The sequence below is a fragment of the Oncorhynchus kisutch genome, linkage group LG12 (assembly GCF_002021735.2).
Source record: "Oncorhynchus kisutch isolate 150728-3 linkage group LG12, Okis_V2, whole genome shotgun sequence".
NCBI lineage: Eukaryota > Metazoa > Chordata > Actinopteri > Salmoniformes > Salmonidae > Oncorhynchus > Oncorhynchus kisutch.
The window spans coordinates 25,608,130-25,624,389 of record NC_034185.2 but is presented as its reverse complement, the minus strand read 5'-3'; the positions used below and the strand labels follow the sequence as shown (position 1 = coordinate 25,624,389).

Below are 16,260 nucleotides of genomic sequence, written 5' to 3'. Positions count from 1 at the left end.
CATGAAGTAGCTAAGATAAAACATTAAATGTAGCCAAAGATTATAGGGTCCCCTAGAAAACACTGACCATCACTTATAGTTCCTACCCTGTCACAATAACTCCTCCCTGGCATTTTCATTCGTTGGCATGTTAAACACTGTATTCAATGTGCCCACTATTATATTCCAACTATAGAATTAGAATAATCATTATATTTCCATGATTCCAACAGTTTCTCTCTAAATCTCAATTGCAAAATGTGGTTAAAAATAAGGCCTAAATGGTGTGCCCATATCATGCTGCACTTCGTGGCAGTGTGGAAATGATCTCAAATGAGTGCAGGGAATGCATAAATGTTTGTTTTTTTAAATGGTTTAAGTTGAAGTTAACAGTATAAAACAATCAGAATAGAGAAAGACCCATTGAAATCACTTAGAATGTATGTGTTGCCACCCTAGGTTCACACACAACGCATAAAACAAATGTTGAACTTGTATTATTCAAAAACATAAAATATATTTTTTTATACCTAAGATATTTTTGGCCATTTTGCCAAGGCCTAGCTGACAGACTATTTTGATGATGATATGACAAACTATTTTGAAAACCAGTCAAAACACACAGCTAGTTACTGTTACTGTACTTAATGTAGCTAGCTAACTAAGTTGTTAGCCAACTCTACTAACGTGATGTAGCCTAATGCACTGATCTTACCTGCTACTACTAGATATTCCAATCGAAAACAGCAGACAACAAAGCTTCTGATTTCAGAAAATGATAACATAAGCCGCTAAAGTTTAAAAACGTTACAGTTTAATTAAATGTTCACAGATTGGTTGATGAGTGCAATTATTGGTTACTTGTTGGTTACAGCTTTTTGATTTGTTGTCGCAACCAGAAATGTCCTTGACTCACCGTTGTCAGGGGGCGCCAAAGATGCTACTGACACTTGTGTAACAGTACTCGTCTGGCGTTGTGTACAATCAGTCATCGACACGGAACTCCAACATGTAGCACCAGTCATGTAGCTTTATTCTGATAAGAACGACACAAAATTGCACGTCATGCAATGCACGTCTCACCATCCAACTCTGCACTCACGCACGCTGGTTTGGGGCTTGTTCACTGGGGAGTTACCAAAATAATACAATTACAATATAATATCGTTAACAATGTACCTGATAAGAACGACACAAAATTGCACGTCATGCAATGCACGTCTCACCATCCAACTCTGCACTCACGCACTGTACGAAATATATGAAACCCCCCCACCAGACACGGTAAGTTGCTAGCTAGTACTGGCGGGAATTCTCTACAACAAAATGCACAACAAATATTCTCCAAAAACCACTGCATCTTATGTGTGATGTTCGAATAACATTTACAAACAATTTGATATAAATTGTACATTTAAATCATCACTTGAGAGTATAAAAATCACTTTTGATGTACAGTGCTTTGCAACCAACAACTTACCGCTGGTTTGGTGCTTGTTCACTGGGTCGATTCTAACTGGAACATCCCCCCTCGTAAGCAAGCTACGCAAACCAGCCAATAAGATGCCATGTTGAGTAGGTGAAGGCAAGACAAACTCAAACCAAAAACCCATTGGCTTAACAATAAAGTGGCAAGGGGAATCACCAATATAACCCTGTTACACTTGCACCAAATATATATTTTTAACTAAACCAAGCTAGACCCCAGCCTGTCGTTTCCAATTTGAACAAATTATTCGTAAATTGGCTCTGGCTATATACTCCGATTTCAGAGCGCTATTGTCTGAGTGTGCCAGAGCGCAGAATAACTGATGAATCGACTAACGCTCAGCACCCGTTTTAGCCAATTAGCTTGGGTGCTTGACTGCTGTTGTGAGGTCAGAACGCTAGGATCAAGCCTACTCCTCCGTCAGATCGTTCAGTGACGGTGTGCGCAGTAAACGCTCTGAATTTACAAATTACAATCTGACAACGCTCTGAATTTACGAAAGCCCTGAGGCACTCTGGCACTCCAGATTTAATTTACGAACACACCCATGGTGAGCAGAGCCAAGCACAAGCTACCAACATCCTATTGGCGCGTTCTAGCATGTCTCTGACTATTTCCATTAGGGAAAAAGACTATTCTGTGAAGTAAGCGTGTGCAATAACTCAGTTTGCTTTTGCAATCCTTCTAAACAACGCGATTTTAAAAAAACGTTTGCAAAGGGTAAAGTCTACAAAACTTAGTCCACTCTGTTCATAACAGAATGTCGGACAAAATCCATCTTGTTTCATCCTTCTGCCGCTGCCGACAAGTGGGCTTCCTCTCACTACCATATTTGTGAGTGGCAACTTCAAGCACATTTATACATCCGGTTAAATATCTGTCTCATTGTTCTATCTGTGCGTTTCAAGAGTGAAAGTAAGAGCAGTACAGACAGACAGATCAAGTTAAAATAATACGACTTTGATCTGGTATTTGACGACCCTCTCATCTAAACCTGCTGTTTGTGACTACTTTGTTTATTTTCTGTCTTGGTTGACATCGTGACAATATTGTGCGGTAAGTAGCTAATTGATATTCTTAAATTGCACATATTTTTCTTGCCTCAGCCACAATCGATGTAATTAACTATGTATTTCAGTAGCAGGTGATCCTGTCTGTGTTGCTTTGCAGCGTCAGTGAAATACAGTCAGTCAATGAACTCATAAATTCATGCAGATTATTATTGTTAAACCAATCAATATTTACATTGTGTAATGCAATTTGACCTTTACTTTATCAGAAAAGTGTGTATTGTTGTGACAAGAAAGAACTGTTGTGACAGTAACCAATAAAAACGAATAGATACATTTATTTTTGTCAGAGCGAGTGTTGATTGATTATGCGTTGAATGTTATCCCCGACCAACGGGCTGTGTATACTTTCACTTTCTGATTACTGGAAGAGCAGTACAGACAGACAGATCAAGTTAAAATAATACGACTTTGATGTGGTATTTGAGGACCCTCTCATCTAAACCTGCTGTTTGTGACTACTTTGTTTATTTTCTGTCTTGGTTGACATCGTGACAATATTGTGCAGTAAGTAGCTAAACTAATTGATATTCTTAAATTGCACATCTTTTTCTTGCCTCAGCCACAATCGATGTAATTGGCTATGTATTTCAATAACAAGGAAAGCTTTCTGTGTTGCTTTGCAGGGTCAGTGAAATAGTAAGTCAATGAACTCACAAATTCATGTAGATTATTATGGTAAAACCAATCAATATTTGCATTGTGTAATGCAATTCGAACATTTTGTATTGTTGTGACAAGAATGAGCTGTTGTAAAAGTAACCAATAAAAACGAATAGATCAATTATTTTTGTCAGAGCAAAAGAGTGTTGGCTGAATATGCGTTGAACGATATCCCCGACCAACGGGCTGTGGACACTTTCACTTTCTGATTACCCGAAATCATGAGGATGTTTCAAGCGTGAAAGTAGAAGCAGTACAGACATGTTTACATAACATGTTAATAAGATAATATCACTTTTGATCTGGTATTTGACGACCCTCTCATCCAAACGTTGGGACTAGTTTGTTTATTTTCTCTGTTGATTGACATCGAGAGAGTATTGTGCAGGTAAACAAATTGATATTATTAAATTGGGCATATTTTTCTTGCCCCAACCACAATGTAATTAGGCTATGTACTGTATTTCCATGTATGGGTAGCTGCAGCACAATATGGCAATCTGGAGTATTGGCGAGTGGGTGTGTCGAAAGGAGTGTGTGTATGGAAATCAAGTCAGCTAGTTGGGCAGATTTGTTGCTACCGTTTTGCGTGGCTGATAGGGCTGTACGACGAGTAAATCGGAAACCACTGCAGCAGTGTTGTATCAACGTACTTGCCGATTTAAAGCGCTTCAAACTGGGTATCATGGTAGTGTCGCAGGCGGTAGCTAACGTGGCCATTTTTTTTTTATCGGGGATTTATTTAAAGTACAATAGCAGCCTGGCATACACAATAAATAACACATTTTGATAACCATCTATACTGAACAAAAATATAAACGCTTCATGCAACAATTTAAGGATTTTATTGAGTTACAGGTCATACAAGGAAATCAGTCAAATGACAGGGCAGGGGGGGGGGGGCTTTAGGCCCACCCTCTTGGGAGAAAAACATCCTGTGGCATACTGCATTAGCATCGAATAGCCCCTGTAATATGCAACTTTTTAGGGAAGTTAGGAACCAATATACTCAGTCAGATAGGAAAGCAAAGGCACATTTCTGTTTGAAAACGCTAGCATCTTTTAGCACAAATTCTAAAAAGTTTTGGGACACTGTAAAGTCCATAGAGAATAAGAGCACCTCCTCCCAGCTGCCCACTGCACTGAGGCTAGGAAACAACAAGCATTTTTCTACGATTGGCCATGCTTTCCACCTGGCTACCCTGGCCAACAGCTCTGCATCCCCCGCAGCAACTTGCCCAAGCCCCCCTCCTGCTTCTCCTTCACCCAAATCTAGATAACTGATGTTCTGAAAGAGTTGCAAAATCTGGACCCCTACAAAATCAGCTGGGCTAGACAATCTAGACCCTCTCTTTCTAAAATGATCCGCCTCAATTGTTTCAACCCCTATTACTAGCCTGTTCAACCTCTCTTTCGTATCGTCTGAGATCCCTAAAGATTAGAATGCTGCCGCGGTCATCCCCCTCTTCAAAGGGGAGACACTCTAGAACCAAACTGTTACAGACCCATATCTATCCTGCCCTGTTTTCGAAAGCCAAGTTAACAAACAGATCATCGGCAATTTCGAATCCCACCGTACCTTCTCCGCTATGCAATCTGGTTTCTGAGCTGGTCATGGGTGCACTTCAGCCACGCTCAAGGTCCTAAACGATATCATAACCGTCATCAATAAAAGACAGTACTGTGCAGCTGTCTTCATCGACCTGGCTAAGGCTTTCGACTCTGTCAATCACTGCATTCTTTTCGGCAGACTCAGTAGCCTTGGTTTCTCAAATGACGGCCTCGCCTGGTTCACCAACTACTTCTCAGACAGAGTTCAGTGTGTCAAATCGGAGGGCCTGTTGTCCACAGGGTTCAATTCTCAGGCCGACTCTTTTCTCTGTATATATATCCTACCGATCCTTTACAAGTAGAGTGCCTCCAACACTCGACTCAGACTACATCCAATTTGCTATCACAGTGCCGTCCGTTTTGTCACCAAAGCCCCATACACTGCCCACCACTGCGACCTGTATGCTCTCGTTGGTTGGCCCTCGCTTCATATTCGTCGCCAAACCCACTGGCTCCAGGTCATGTATAAGTCTTTGCTAGGTAAAGCCCCGCCTTATCTCAGCTCACTGGTCAACATAGTAACATCCACCTGTAGCACACGCTCCAGCAGGTATATATTTCACTGGTCATCCCCAAAACCAACACCTTCTTTGGCCTCCTTTTCTTCCAGTTCTCTGCTGCCAATGACTGGAACGAATTGCAAAAATCACTGAAGCTGGAGACGTATATCTCCCTCACTAAGTTTAAGCATCAGTTGTCAGAGCAGCTTACCGATCACTACACCTGTACACAGCCCATCTGTAAATAGCCCACCCAACTACCTCATCCCCATATTGTTATTTTTTTTGCTCTTTTGCACCCCAGTATCCCTACTTGCACATCATCATCTGCACATCTTTCACTCCAGTGTTAATGCGAAATTGTAATTTATTTATGGCCTATTTATTGCCTTACCTCCCTAATCTTATTACATTTAGACACACTGTATATACATTTTCCCAACTTGTTATTGACTGTACGTTTGTTTATCCCATTTGTAACTCTGTGTTGTTGTTTTTGTCTAACTGCTTTGCTTTATCTTGGCCAGGTCACAGTTGTAAATGAGAACTTGTTCTCAACTAGCCTACCTGGTTAAATAAAGGTGAAAAAAATATATATATATATGTTTTTTTAAAGGTAGTCACCTGGAATGCATTTAAGTTAATTTGTGGAATTCCTTTCCTTCTTAATGCGTTTGAGCCAATCAGTATTGTGACAAGATAGGGGTGGTATACAGAAGATAACCCTATTTGGTAAAATACCAAATCCATATTATGGCACGGACAGCTCAAATAAGCAAAGAGAAACAACAGGCCATCATTACTCTAAGACATGAAGGTCAGTCAATGTGGAAAATGTCAAGAACTTTGAAAGTTTCTTCAAGTGCAGTCACAAAACCATCAAGCGCTATTAAACTGGCTCTCAATGAGGACCGCCACAGGACAGGAAGACCCAGAGTTACCTCTGCTGCAGAGGATTAGTTCATTAGCGTTAACTGCACCTGTCAGCGATTGGGTGCAGAGTTATAGCGGAGTCAGAAGCAGGACACAGGTATTGAGTAACATAACGGAGTTACCCAAAATATCAAGCAAAATTCCAAATATGAACATACAAAAAACACTAGCACATAACACAACCACTAACGACATAAACAATCACGGACAGAACAGGAATGTATGCCAGAGGGTTAAATAAGGAACGTGATATGAAATAGAAACTAGGTGTGTGTGTAATACATACAAAACAAAACGAAACTGAAACATGGATCGATGGAGAAGGGCCGACTTCGGCGGACGTCGTGACAGCACCTCAGAAATTGCAGCCCAAATAAATGCTTCACAGAGTTCATGTATCAGACTTGTCTCAACATCAACTGTTCAGAGGAGACTGCGTAAATCAGGCCTTCATGGACAAATTGCTGCAAAGAAACCACTACTAAAGGACACCAGTAAGAAGAGACTTGCTTGGGCCAAGAAACACAAGCAATGGACATTAGACCGGTGGAATCTGTCCTTTGGTCTGATTAGTCCAAATTTCTGATTTTTGATTCTAACCGCCGTGTCTTTGTGAGATGCAGAGTAGGTGAATGGATGATCTCCATATGTGTGGTTCCCACTGTGAAGCATGGAGGAGGCGATGTGGGGGTGCTTTGTTGGTGGCTCTGTCAGTTATTTATTCAAGTCACACTTTTTTTAGCTGCTTTTTGTTCTATGTTGCTATGTCTGTATGCCACGTCTTGCTTGTCCTATGTTGCTATGTCTGTATGCTATGTCTTGCTTGTCCTATGTTGCTATTGTCTATATTGTAATTGTTTTTAATAACCTGCCCAGGGACTGCGGTTGAAAATTAGCCGGCTGGCTAAAATCGGCACTTTTACTGAAACGTTGATTAATGTGCACTGTCCCTGTAAAAAAAAAAAAAAAAACTCAACTCAACCAGCATGACTACCAGAGCATTTTGCAGCGATACGCCATCCCCTCTTGTTTGCGCTTAGTGGGGCTATCATTTGTTTTTCAACAGGACAATGACCTAAAACACACCTTCAGGCTGTGTAAGGACTATTTGACCAAAAAATAGTGCTGTGCTGCATTAGATGACCTGGCCTCCACAATCACCCGACTTCAACCCAATTGAGATGGTTTGGGATGAGTTGGACAGCAGAGTGAAGGAAAAGCAGCCAACAAGTGCTCAGCATATGTGGGAACTCCTTCAAGACTGTTGGAAAATCATTTCCCCTGAAGCTGATAGAGAAAGCCAAGAGTGTGCAAAGCTGTCATCAAGGCAAAGGGTGGCTACTTTGAAGAATCTACCATATATTTTGATTTGTTTACCACTTTTTGGGTTACTACGTGATTCCATATGTGTTATTACATAGTTTTGATGTCTTCACTATAAAAAAATAGTAACCCTTGAATGAGTAGGTGTGTCCAAACTTTTGACTGGTACTGTATGTTGATTGATTAATTATCCTATGCTACTCAAATATAAATAACATACATTTTGCTTTGCTATTCCAATCTGTTACTTGGACGTTTTGCACCCATTACTGAAATGGTTGTTCCAGTTTAGATGTTTTAAAGGGGCAATCAGCAGCTGCTATCCCTATTGTTGGACTTATAAATGAATGACATGGACTCAATGAATCTTGAAGAATATAACTTATAAATGCCTCATGAGTTTAGTTGTCGTACCCATTCGGAACCCAAAATATAAGCTTGTTTTGTGGGTTTGTAAGCAAAGTAAACGTGAACAAACACTATATAGCCTCAAAACATGCGTCAGTCCTTGCATGCATAGCTTTGTATTTGAGAGAGGTTACATTTCTCCAGCCCCATCCCCCAGCTTCTTACCAAAATAGGGGGGATACTTTGTTACCGTTGCAACTACTGATTGCTGCTTTATGGCAGTCATTCTGAATGCAGGATACAGGTGAATAAAAATTAAAAATGTTGGATATCACCTCTCTGTCTGGATTCCAATAGCAATTACACATTTACACAAGCCAGCATAATGTGACTTGCAGGCCTGACGTGGGCTGTAAACTGAGTTTCAGAACACTATATTAGAGTCAAACTAGGCCCTCAAAAGAAGGCCTTACAAAATATGTATTGTCTAAATGAATAATATTTTAATGACAACATGTTCACTTATGATCTCACATGGTTAAGGCCACAGGTTGGAAAATTAATGACTGCAACAACCATGTCTCTGTCACTAGCAAACAAAGTCATGAGTGGTACTGGTAATTCAAAAATGTACTCGAAAGGCATCCTGGGAAATATGCAAATAAGGCTATTCAATTCCAGTCCTGGAGAACCAAAACATTTCTGGTTTTGTATTTTTCTTTGGTTCTTTTAAGAACCATCCAATTTATGGTTTTCAGAGACCCATAGGGGTGTCAAAGTCATTCCATGCAGGGCCTAGAGTCTGCTGGTTTTTGATTTCTCCTTTCAATTAAGACCTAAACAACCAGATGAGGGGAGTTCCTTACTAATCAGTGACTTTAATTCCTAAATCAAGAACAAAGGAGGAGAGAACTCGCAGACACTCGCACTCTGTGGAATGAGTTTTCCCTATGGCATCACTCTCAAGAACCGCACTGCGAAGTTCCGCTATCTCCAATTTTATTGCATCGCTCTGTTCTCTGAACTTATCTTGCTGTGATCTTCTTTCCTTACGTCATTTTGTCGGTGCTCATCAATTTTAGCGGACACTGCCTGTAAAGACTTAACAAGGGATTCCCGCAGGCTAGTTAGATGTCTTTATTGTAGCTGAGGCTTCTAGCACAATTTAAGTTAGCCTACAACACTGCCGTTTAGGGTCTAATGAGGGCATAACACAGCAGCTCACTGTAACCAGTAGCTTAACTGAGGTGACATCACCAGAGGAGAGTGTCGTCATGGCTTTCTGTCCCACTGTCTCTCATGCTGGGACTGATATTGAAGCATCACTGCAACAGATTCCAGGCAATTCAGTAATCTGACCAAATTCCTTTGACAGTTACTTTCTTCCATGTTTAGATGGGTATAAATAAAAGTAATTGACAATGGCAACAGTAACTTGTGCCTGTTATTACATTCAGCATACGTTGCTAGGCTTCTCATATCCATTGTTAAGAGTTGACATATATTTTGTTTCCTAAACCTGTCATTCTTGTAGTGATGCACAAAGGTTGTGTCTGAAAACAATAAGCCTACTAGCTATCAGTTTGCGCTGGTCGTGGCGCTGTCCATTGTCCTAAATAATTGTGCGCAGGGATATAGTTTGCGCTGATCGTGGCGCTGTCCATGGTCCTGAATAATTGTGCACTGGTATATAGTTTGCGCTGATCGTGGCGCTGTCCGTGTTGCTGAATGTTTGCGCGCCCATAGAATGTTTGCCCCGATATCTACTGTAGTTTGTGCTGCTGTGGCGCTGGCATGGTGCTGAATGTTTGTGCACCAGTCGAACAGTTATGGTCCCCAATTGGTCAATCACACCGCGATATCACCAGGACTTTGCTAAAAGTTCCACTATCTCCAACTTTTTGCATCCCTCTGTTCTCTGAACTTATTTGGCCGTGCTCATTTGAGCCAGATCTGCTTTCCTTCCATTGAAAATGAATGGGCTCTGTCATTTTGTCGGTGCCCATCAATTTTAGCTGACATTGCCTGTAAGGGCACAGCAAGTGATTCCCACAGGGTAGTTAGATGTCTTTATTGTAGCAGAGGCTTCAATACAATTGAAGTTAGCCTACAACGCTGTCATTTAGGGAACGTGCAACTGAGATCCATCATGATGGCAGGCTGTAAGACTCATTGAATATGCTTATGTTGTAACTGAGGTGTCACAGTTGCTTAACCACATACTTAAACCATATGTTTATTATTCTATAGAGTTGAAGATGGAGAAGTTCTTTACCATTCTGACTGGGAATACTCTGGGGTCTCATGAGGAAATAAATCGCCGGCTCACTACAAAAGGTTTAACGAAGGTGACGTCATTGGCGGAGAGTGATGTCATCATTGCTTTCTGTCCCATTGTCTCTCGTGCCGGGACTGATATTGAAGCAGCACTGCAGCAGATTCCTGGTAATCTTGGCACCCAGAACCAAGTGTACTGTAACAGTCTGTCATCAGAGACTATTTCCAGATCAACAATATCCATAAAGAAACTTCTCAAAAAGTTGCATCTTATTCCAAATGCTCTTATTTGTCCCTCACTCTCTTGACAGCTGGTAAACCTAACATTCTGGTAGTGAAGCATCACACCTTCAACCCAGACTACACTGTACCTGACAGCAGCAGACTAGTGACCAGAGAGGATGTAAAACTCACAGTGGACTGTCTCTTCCATGAGAGCCAGGAACTATTGGAGTGTCATCGCAATGAAGCAACAGTCAAAAAGATTGTGAACATAATACTGCCAATGGTAATGTAGTTTATCCAGTGGGGTAATGCAAGCTTCAGTTGGGAATACTAACACCAAGTAGCACCTCCTGCATACTTACCTATACTGTGTATTTTAACTTGCAGAATGACTGGGAGATTATTGAAGCCAGTGAAGCCCTTGAGCATAAAATCTTGGAGGTATTTTTTTCTCATTTCAGATTTTGCTACTTTGCTCAACGGCTGATGTGATTGTGCAACTGTACAAAAATATACAATGTATTATGCTGGTGTCTAGACACTTTCCTAGGAATGATTAAACATTTTTAATCTGGACTGTCAAGACCACATTAGACCACTTAACTAAAGCCTAGACATTAGCTTTGGGAACTAAAAACAATCCATAAGCAATGAAGCAATCAGCAGGGTTACTAATTACATGGCTACACTGGACCCCCCTGTGACCTCCTCTCTGTAGCAACCCCAGCAGCTAATAGACATTGAATGGGTGATCAGAATGAGTCACAGCACCTAAAAACTGTTGACTTTGATGCAAAATTGAGAGAGTTTACTTTCTGGGGTAATTTCTGAACTTCTCTCTCTGTTGCAGCAGGATTTTCCAAAAGGTAAGAAAGTACCTGTTATAAATCAAACATTGATATTATACCCACAGTTGGGAAGCTTATTACGTTTCCCTGCACTGCAGGACAGGGTAAGAAAAGTGTGGCTGCAAAGCGGATACAACTGCACCTTCGGGGGCATATTTCTGAAATGTCCCCTATGTATTTCATGACATACTTTGCAAACAAATTTGACGCATGTGAATGTACCACAATGTGCCATTGTTGCAGCACAGGCATTTTTTACCTAAATGTTTTTTCTCTCTGTAGTGCCAAGGATAGCTCTACTAGCTATTGTATCTGGGAATACTCTAGGGTCTCATGAGGGCATAACACAGCAACTCACCGCAACCACTAGCTTAATTGAGGTGACATCACCAGAGGAGAGTGTCGTCATGGCTTTCTGTCCCACCGTCTCTCATGTTGGGACTGATATTGAAGCATCACTGCAGCAGATTCCAGGCAATTCAGTAATCTGACCAAATTCCTCTGACAGCTATTGTCTTCCATGTTTAGATGGGTATAAATAAAAGTAATTGACAATGGCAACAGTAACTTGTGCATGTTATTACATTCAGCATACGTTGCTAGGCTTCTCATATCCATTGTTAAGAGTTGACATATATTTTGTTTCCTAAACCTGTCATTCTTGTAGTGATGCACAAAGGTTGTGTCTGAAAACAATAAGCCTACTAGCTATCAGTTTGCGCTGGTCGTGGCGCTGTCTATTACCCTAAATAAATGTGCGCAGGTATATAGTTTGCGCTGATCATGGCGCTGTCCGTGTTGCTGAATGTTTGCGCGCCCATAGAATGTTTGCCCCGATATCTACTGTAGTTTGTGCTGCTGTGGCGCTGGCATGGTGCTGAATGTTTGTGCACCAGTCGAACAGTTATGGTCCCCAATTGATCAATCACACCGCGATATCACCAGGACTTTGCTAAAAGTTCCACTATCTCCAACTTTTTGCATCCCTCTGTTCTCTGAACTTATTTGGCCGTGCTCATTTGAGCCAGATCTGCTTTCCTTCCATTGAAAATGAATGGGCTCTGTCATTTTGTCGGTGCCCATCAATTTTAGCTGACATTGCCTGTAAGGGCACAGCAAGTGATTCCCGCAGGGTAGTTAGATGTCTTTATTGTAGCAGAGGCTTCAATACAATTGAAGTTAGCCTACAACGCTGTCATTTAGGGAACGTGCAACTGAGATCCATCATGATGGCAGGCTGTAAGACTCTTTGAATATGCTTATGTTGTAACAGGTGTCACAGTTGCTTAACCACATACTTAAACCATATGTTTATTATTCTATAGAGTTGAAGATGGAGAAGTTCTTTACCATTCTGACTGGGAATACTCTGGGGTCTCATGAGGAAATAAATCGCCGGCTCACTACAAAAGGTTTAACGAAGGTGACGTCATCGGCGGAGAGTGATGTCATCATTGCTTTCTGTCCCATTGTCTCTCGTGCCGGGACTGATATTGAAGCAGCACTGCAGCAGATTCCTGGTAATCTTGGCACCCAGAACCAAGTGTACTGTAACAGTCTGTCATCAGAGACTATTTCCAGATCAACAATATCCATAAAGAAACTTCTCAAAAAGTTGCATCTTATTCCAAATGCTCTTATTTGTCCCTCACTCTCTTGACAGCTGGTAAACCTAACATTCTGGTAGTACTGCATCACACCTTCAACCCAGACTACACTGTACCTGACAGCAGCAGACTAGTGACCAGAGAGGATGTAAAACTCACAGTGGACTGTCTCTTCCATGAGAGCCAGGGACTATTGGAGTGTCATCGCAATGAAGCAGCATTCAAAAAGATTGTGAACATAATACTGCCAATGGTAATGTAGTTTATCCAGTGGGGTAATGCAAGCTTCAGTTGGGAATACTAACACCAAGTAGCACCTCCTGCATACTTACCTATACTGTGTATTTTAACTTTCAGAATGACTGGGAGATTATTGAAGCCAGTGAAGCCAGTGAAGCCCTTGAGCATAAAATCTTGGAGGTATTTTTAGTAGTTTGCTACTTTACCCAACGGCTGATGTGATTGTACAACTGTACAAAAATATACAATGTATTATGCTGGTGTCCAGACACTTTCCTAGGATTGATTAAACATATTTAATCTGGACTGTCAAGACCACATTAGACCACTTAACTAAAGCCTAGACATTAGCTTTGGGAACTAAAAACAATCCATAAGCAATGAAGCAATCAGCAGGGTTACTAATTACATGGCTACACTGGACCCCCCTGTGACCTCCTCTCTGTAGCAACCCCAGCAGCTAATAGACATTGAATGGGTGATCAGAATGAGTCACAGCACCAAAAAAATTGTTAACTTTTATACAAAATTAAGAGAGTTTACTTTTTGGGGTAATTTCTGAACTTCTCTCTCTGTTGCAGCAGGATTCTCCAAAAGGTAAGTAAGTACCTGTTATAGGACTGATATTGAAGCAGCACTGCAGCAGATTCCAGGTAATTCAGTAATCTGACCAAATTCACCTGACAGCTGCTGTCTTCCATGTTTAGATGGGTCGAAGTAAAAGTAAGCGACAATGGCAACAGTAACTTATGCATGTTATTACATTCAGCATACGTTGCTAGGCTACTCATATCCATGGTTAAGAGTTGACATGTATTTTGATTCCTTTTTGACAGCTGGTAAACCTGTCATTCTGGTAGTACTGCATCACACCTTCAACCCAGACTACACTGTACCTGGCAGCAGCAGACTAGTGACCAGAGAGGATGTAATACTCACAGTGGACTGTCTCTTCCATGAGAGCCAGGGACTATTGGAGTGTCATCACAATGAAGCAGCAGTCAAAGAGATTCTGAAGAAGCTTAATATACATTCTGAGGTAATCTATCATTTGTACACTATTTTAAATACAATGTGACTCTATAGAACACATTTTATACAAGGAGAACCCGTTTGAATTCCTTGTTATTTTTTCACAGATTGCAGTTTCTTCCGTTGATCCTCGTATCATCTGGCGGTAAGTATATTAATTGATATTATTGTTTACATGAACACAGGTCACATCAAGATAAGATGAAAGTACAATTTCAAATGTTATGTTAGCTTCAGTAATCAAAATTGAATTCTGCAAAATGATACCACACTAGCTCCTAGTTGTACTGTTAATTGTTCCTGGGTGTTTTACAGTGTGAAGAAGACAATGATGCTGACATTGCTTTTATGAATAACAGGAAGATTAAAGGGATACTTCGGGATTTTGGCAAGGAGTCCATTTATCTCCTCCCCCCAGAGTCAGAAGAACTTGTGGATATGATTTTGATCTCTCTGTGTCCAGTATGAAGGAAGTTAGACGTAGTTTCATGAGCCAATGTTGACTAGCATTAGCACAATAACTAAGTCTATGTGTCAACGTTCGTTGAACGGATCAGACCAAGGCACAGCGTGGTATGCGTACATTCTCTTTATTAAAAGAATGAACACCGAACAAACTAACAAAATAACAACCAAAACGTGATGCTATACAATATTGTGCTGACAGGCAACTATACATAGTCAAGATCCCACACCAGAAAGTGGGGAAAAGGCCTGCCTAAATATGATCCTCAATCAGAGACAACGATAAACAGCTGTCTCTGATTGGGAACTATATCAGGCCAACATAGATATACAAAAACCCCTAGATCTACAAAAACCCTAGACATACAAAAAACTAGAGTACCCACCCTAGTCACACCCTGACCTAACCAACATATATAGAAAACAGAGATATCTAAGGTCAGGGCGTGACACTATGGGTTTCTGCTAGCATGCTATTCGATACCCATAGCCTTCCAGTCATTGCGCTAACGCTATTTAGTAATTGCACAAGCGCTAGTTAGCAACATCCTTCAAACTTCACACAGAGACATAAAAATTCTATCCACGAGTTCATCTGACTCTGGGGAAGTACATAAAGGGGCTCTTTGTCAAAACTCCAAAGTATCCCTTTGATGAAAAACATATCCAATGGATGTTTAGGATTTAGGATGACACAACAAGGGCCTGACTCTCACAAAGCTGAAGGATATTAGATTTATATCAGGACAAGATACTGTCAGTAACATCTGATGTGGTTTTGTTTCTTTAGGTTGGCAAAAGATCGGTTGGCCAGAGTGACTGAGCCTTACATCAACCACTGCAACAGTTGAAGTGCCTGTTTGCAATCATGAAGTGCAACATTAAGATGAAGCACATTGCTCCCCAGCCTTTAAGATATAATAATGAGCGAATAAGTGGATTGAAGTCTGATTTTGAAAAATGTCTATTCATAGTCAAAACATTTGACAATTTAACCCTAGAAATATAACTAACTACAGTGCCTTGCGAAAGTATTCGGCCCCCTTGAACTTTGCGACCTTTTGCCACATTTCAGGCTTCAAACATAAAGATATAAAACTGTATTTTTTTGTGAAGAATCAACAACAAGTGGGACACAATCATGAAGTGGAACGACATTTATTGGATATTTCAAACTTTTTTAACAAATCAAAAACTGAAAAATTGGGCGTGCAAAATTATTCAGCCCCTTTACTTTCAGTGCAGCAAACTCTCTCCAGAAGTTCAGTGAGGATCTCTGAATGATCCAATGTTGACCTAAATGACTAATGATGATAAATACAATCCACCTGTGTGTAATCAAGACTGTCATTTCTCTTTGCTTATTTGAGATGTTCTTGCCATAATATGGTCTAGGTATTTTACCAAATAGGGCTATCTTCTGTATACCCCCCCCCCCCCCCCCCCCCCCCCCACCTAGTCACAACACAACTGATTGGCTCAAACACATTAAGAAGGAAAGAAATTCCAGAAATGAACTTTTAAGAAGGCACACCTGTTAACTCAAATGCATTCCAGGTGACTACCTTATGAAGTTGGTTGAGAGAATGCCAAGAGTGTGCAAAGCTGTCATCAAAGCAAAGGGTTGCTATTTGAAGCTCAAATATAAAA

The 16,260-nt window shown here is 40.8% G+C and overlaps 1 protein-coding gene and 1 long non-coding RNA gene across 6 annotated transcripts; one reads left to right on the top strand and one right to left on the bottom strand.

Moving 5' to 3' along the window:
* Window positions 1-771: 771 nt before the first annotated feature.
* On the bottom strand, window positions 772-1,495 carry LOC116376512 (uncharacterized). Its single transcript, XR_004211917.1, has 2 exons — window positions 1,460-1,495; window positions 772-1,105 (listed from the first exon to the last, which is right to left on the bottom strand). It is a non-coding gene; the product is annotated as an uncharacterized LOC116376512 (long non-coding RNA).
* A 519-nt stretch (window positions 1,496-2,014) lies between these two features.
* LOC109900776 (uncharacterized) lies at window positions 2,015-15,952 on the top strand. 5 transcript variants are annotated; one of them, XM_031837225.1, is made up of 12 exons: window positions 2,015-2,524; window positions 10,167-10,361; window positions 10,505-10,701; window positions 10,806-10,859; window positions 11,272-11,284; window positions 12,592-12,786; window positions 12,930-13,126; window positions 13,231-13,293; window positions 13,695-13,710; window positions 13,950-14,152; window positions 14,253-14,290; window positions 15,401-15,952. In XM_031837225.1, exons 2-12 carry the CDS (start codon window positions 10,175-10,177, stop codon window positions 15,459-15,461), a joined length of 1,224 nt encoding a protein of 407 aa, XP_031693085.1. In that variant the 5' UTR covers window positions 2,015-2,524; window positions 10,167-10,174; the 3' UTR covers window positions 15,462-15,952. The 5 variants fall into 5 exon arrangements, with proteins under 5 accessions (XP_031693085.1, XP_031693087.1, XP_031693082.1 ...); XM_031837227.1 differs by having other exon boundaries at window positions 11,269-11,284; window positions 13,698-13,710; XM_031837222.1 differs by having other exon boundaries at window positions 11,269-11,284.
* The last annotated feature ends 308 nt before the right edge of the window (window positions 15,953-16,260 follow it).

Excerpts from the sequence above, each read along its gene's own strand:
- LOC109900776 (XM_031837222.1), top strand. The coding sequence starts at position 10,175 with ATGGAGAAGTTCTTTACCATTCTGACTGGGAATACTCTGGGGTCTCAT. Across the intron at positions 10,362-10,504 it reads AGCACTGCAGCAGATTCCTG|CTGGTAAACCTAACATTCTG; the intron begins GTAATCTTGGCA and ends CTCTCTTGACAG. Across the intron at positions 13,127-13,230 it reads TGAACATAATACTGCCAATG|AATGACTGGGAGATTATTGA; the intron begins GTAATGTAGTTT and ends TTTAACTTTCAG.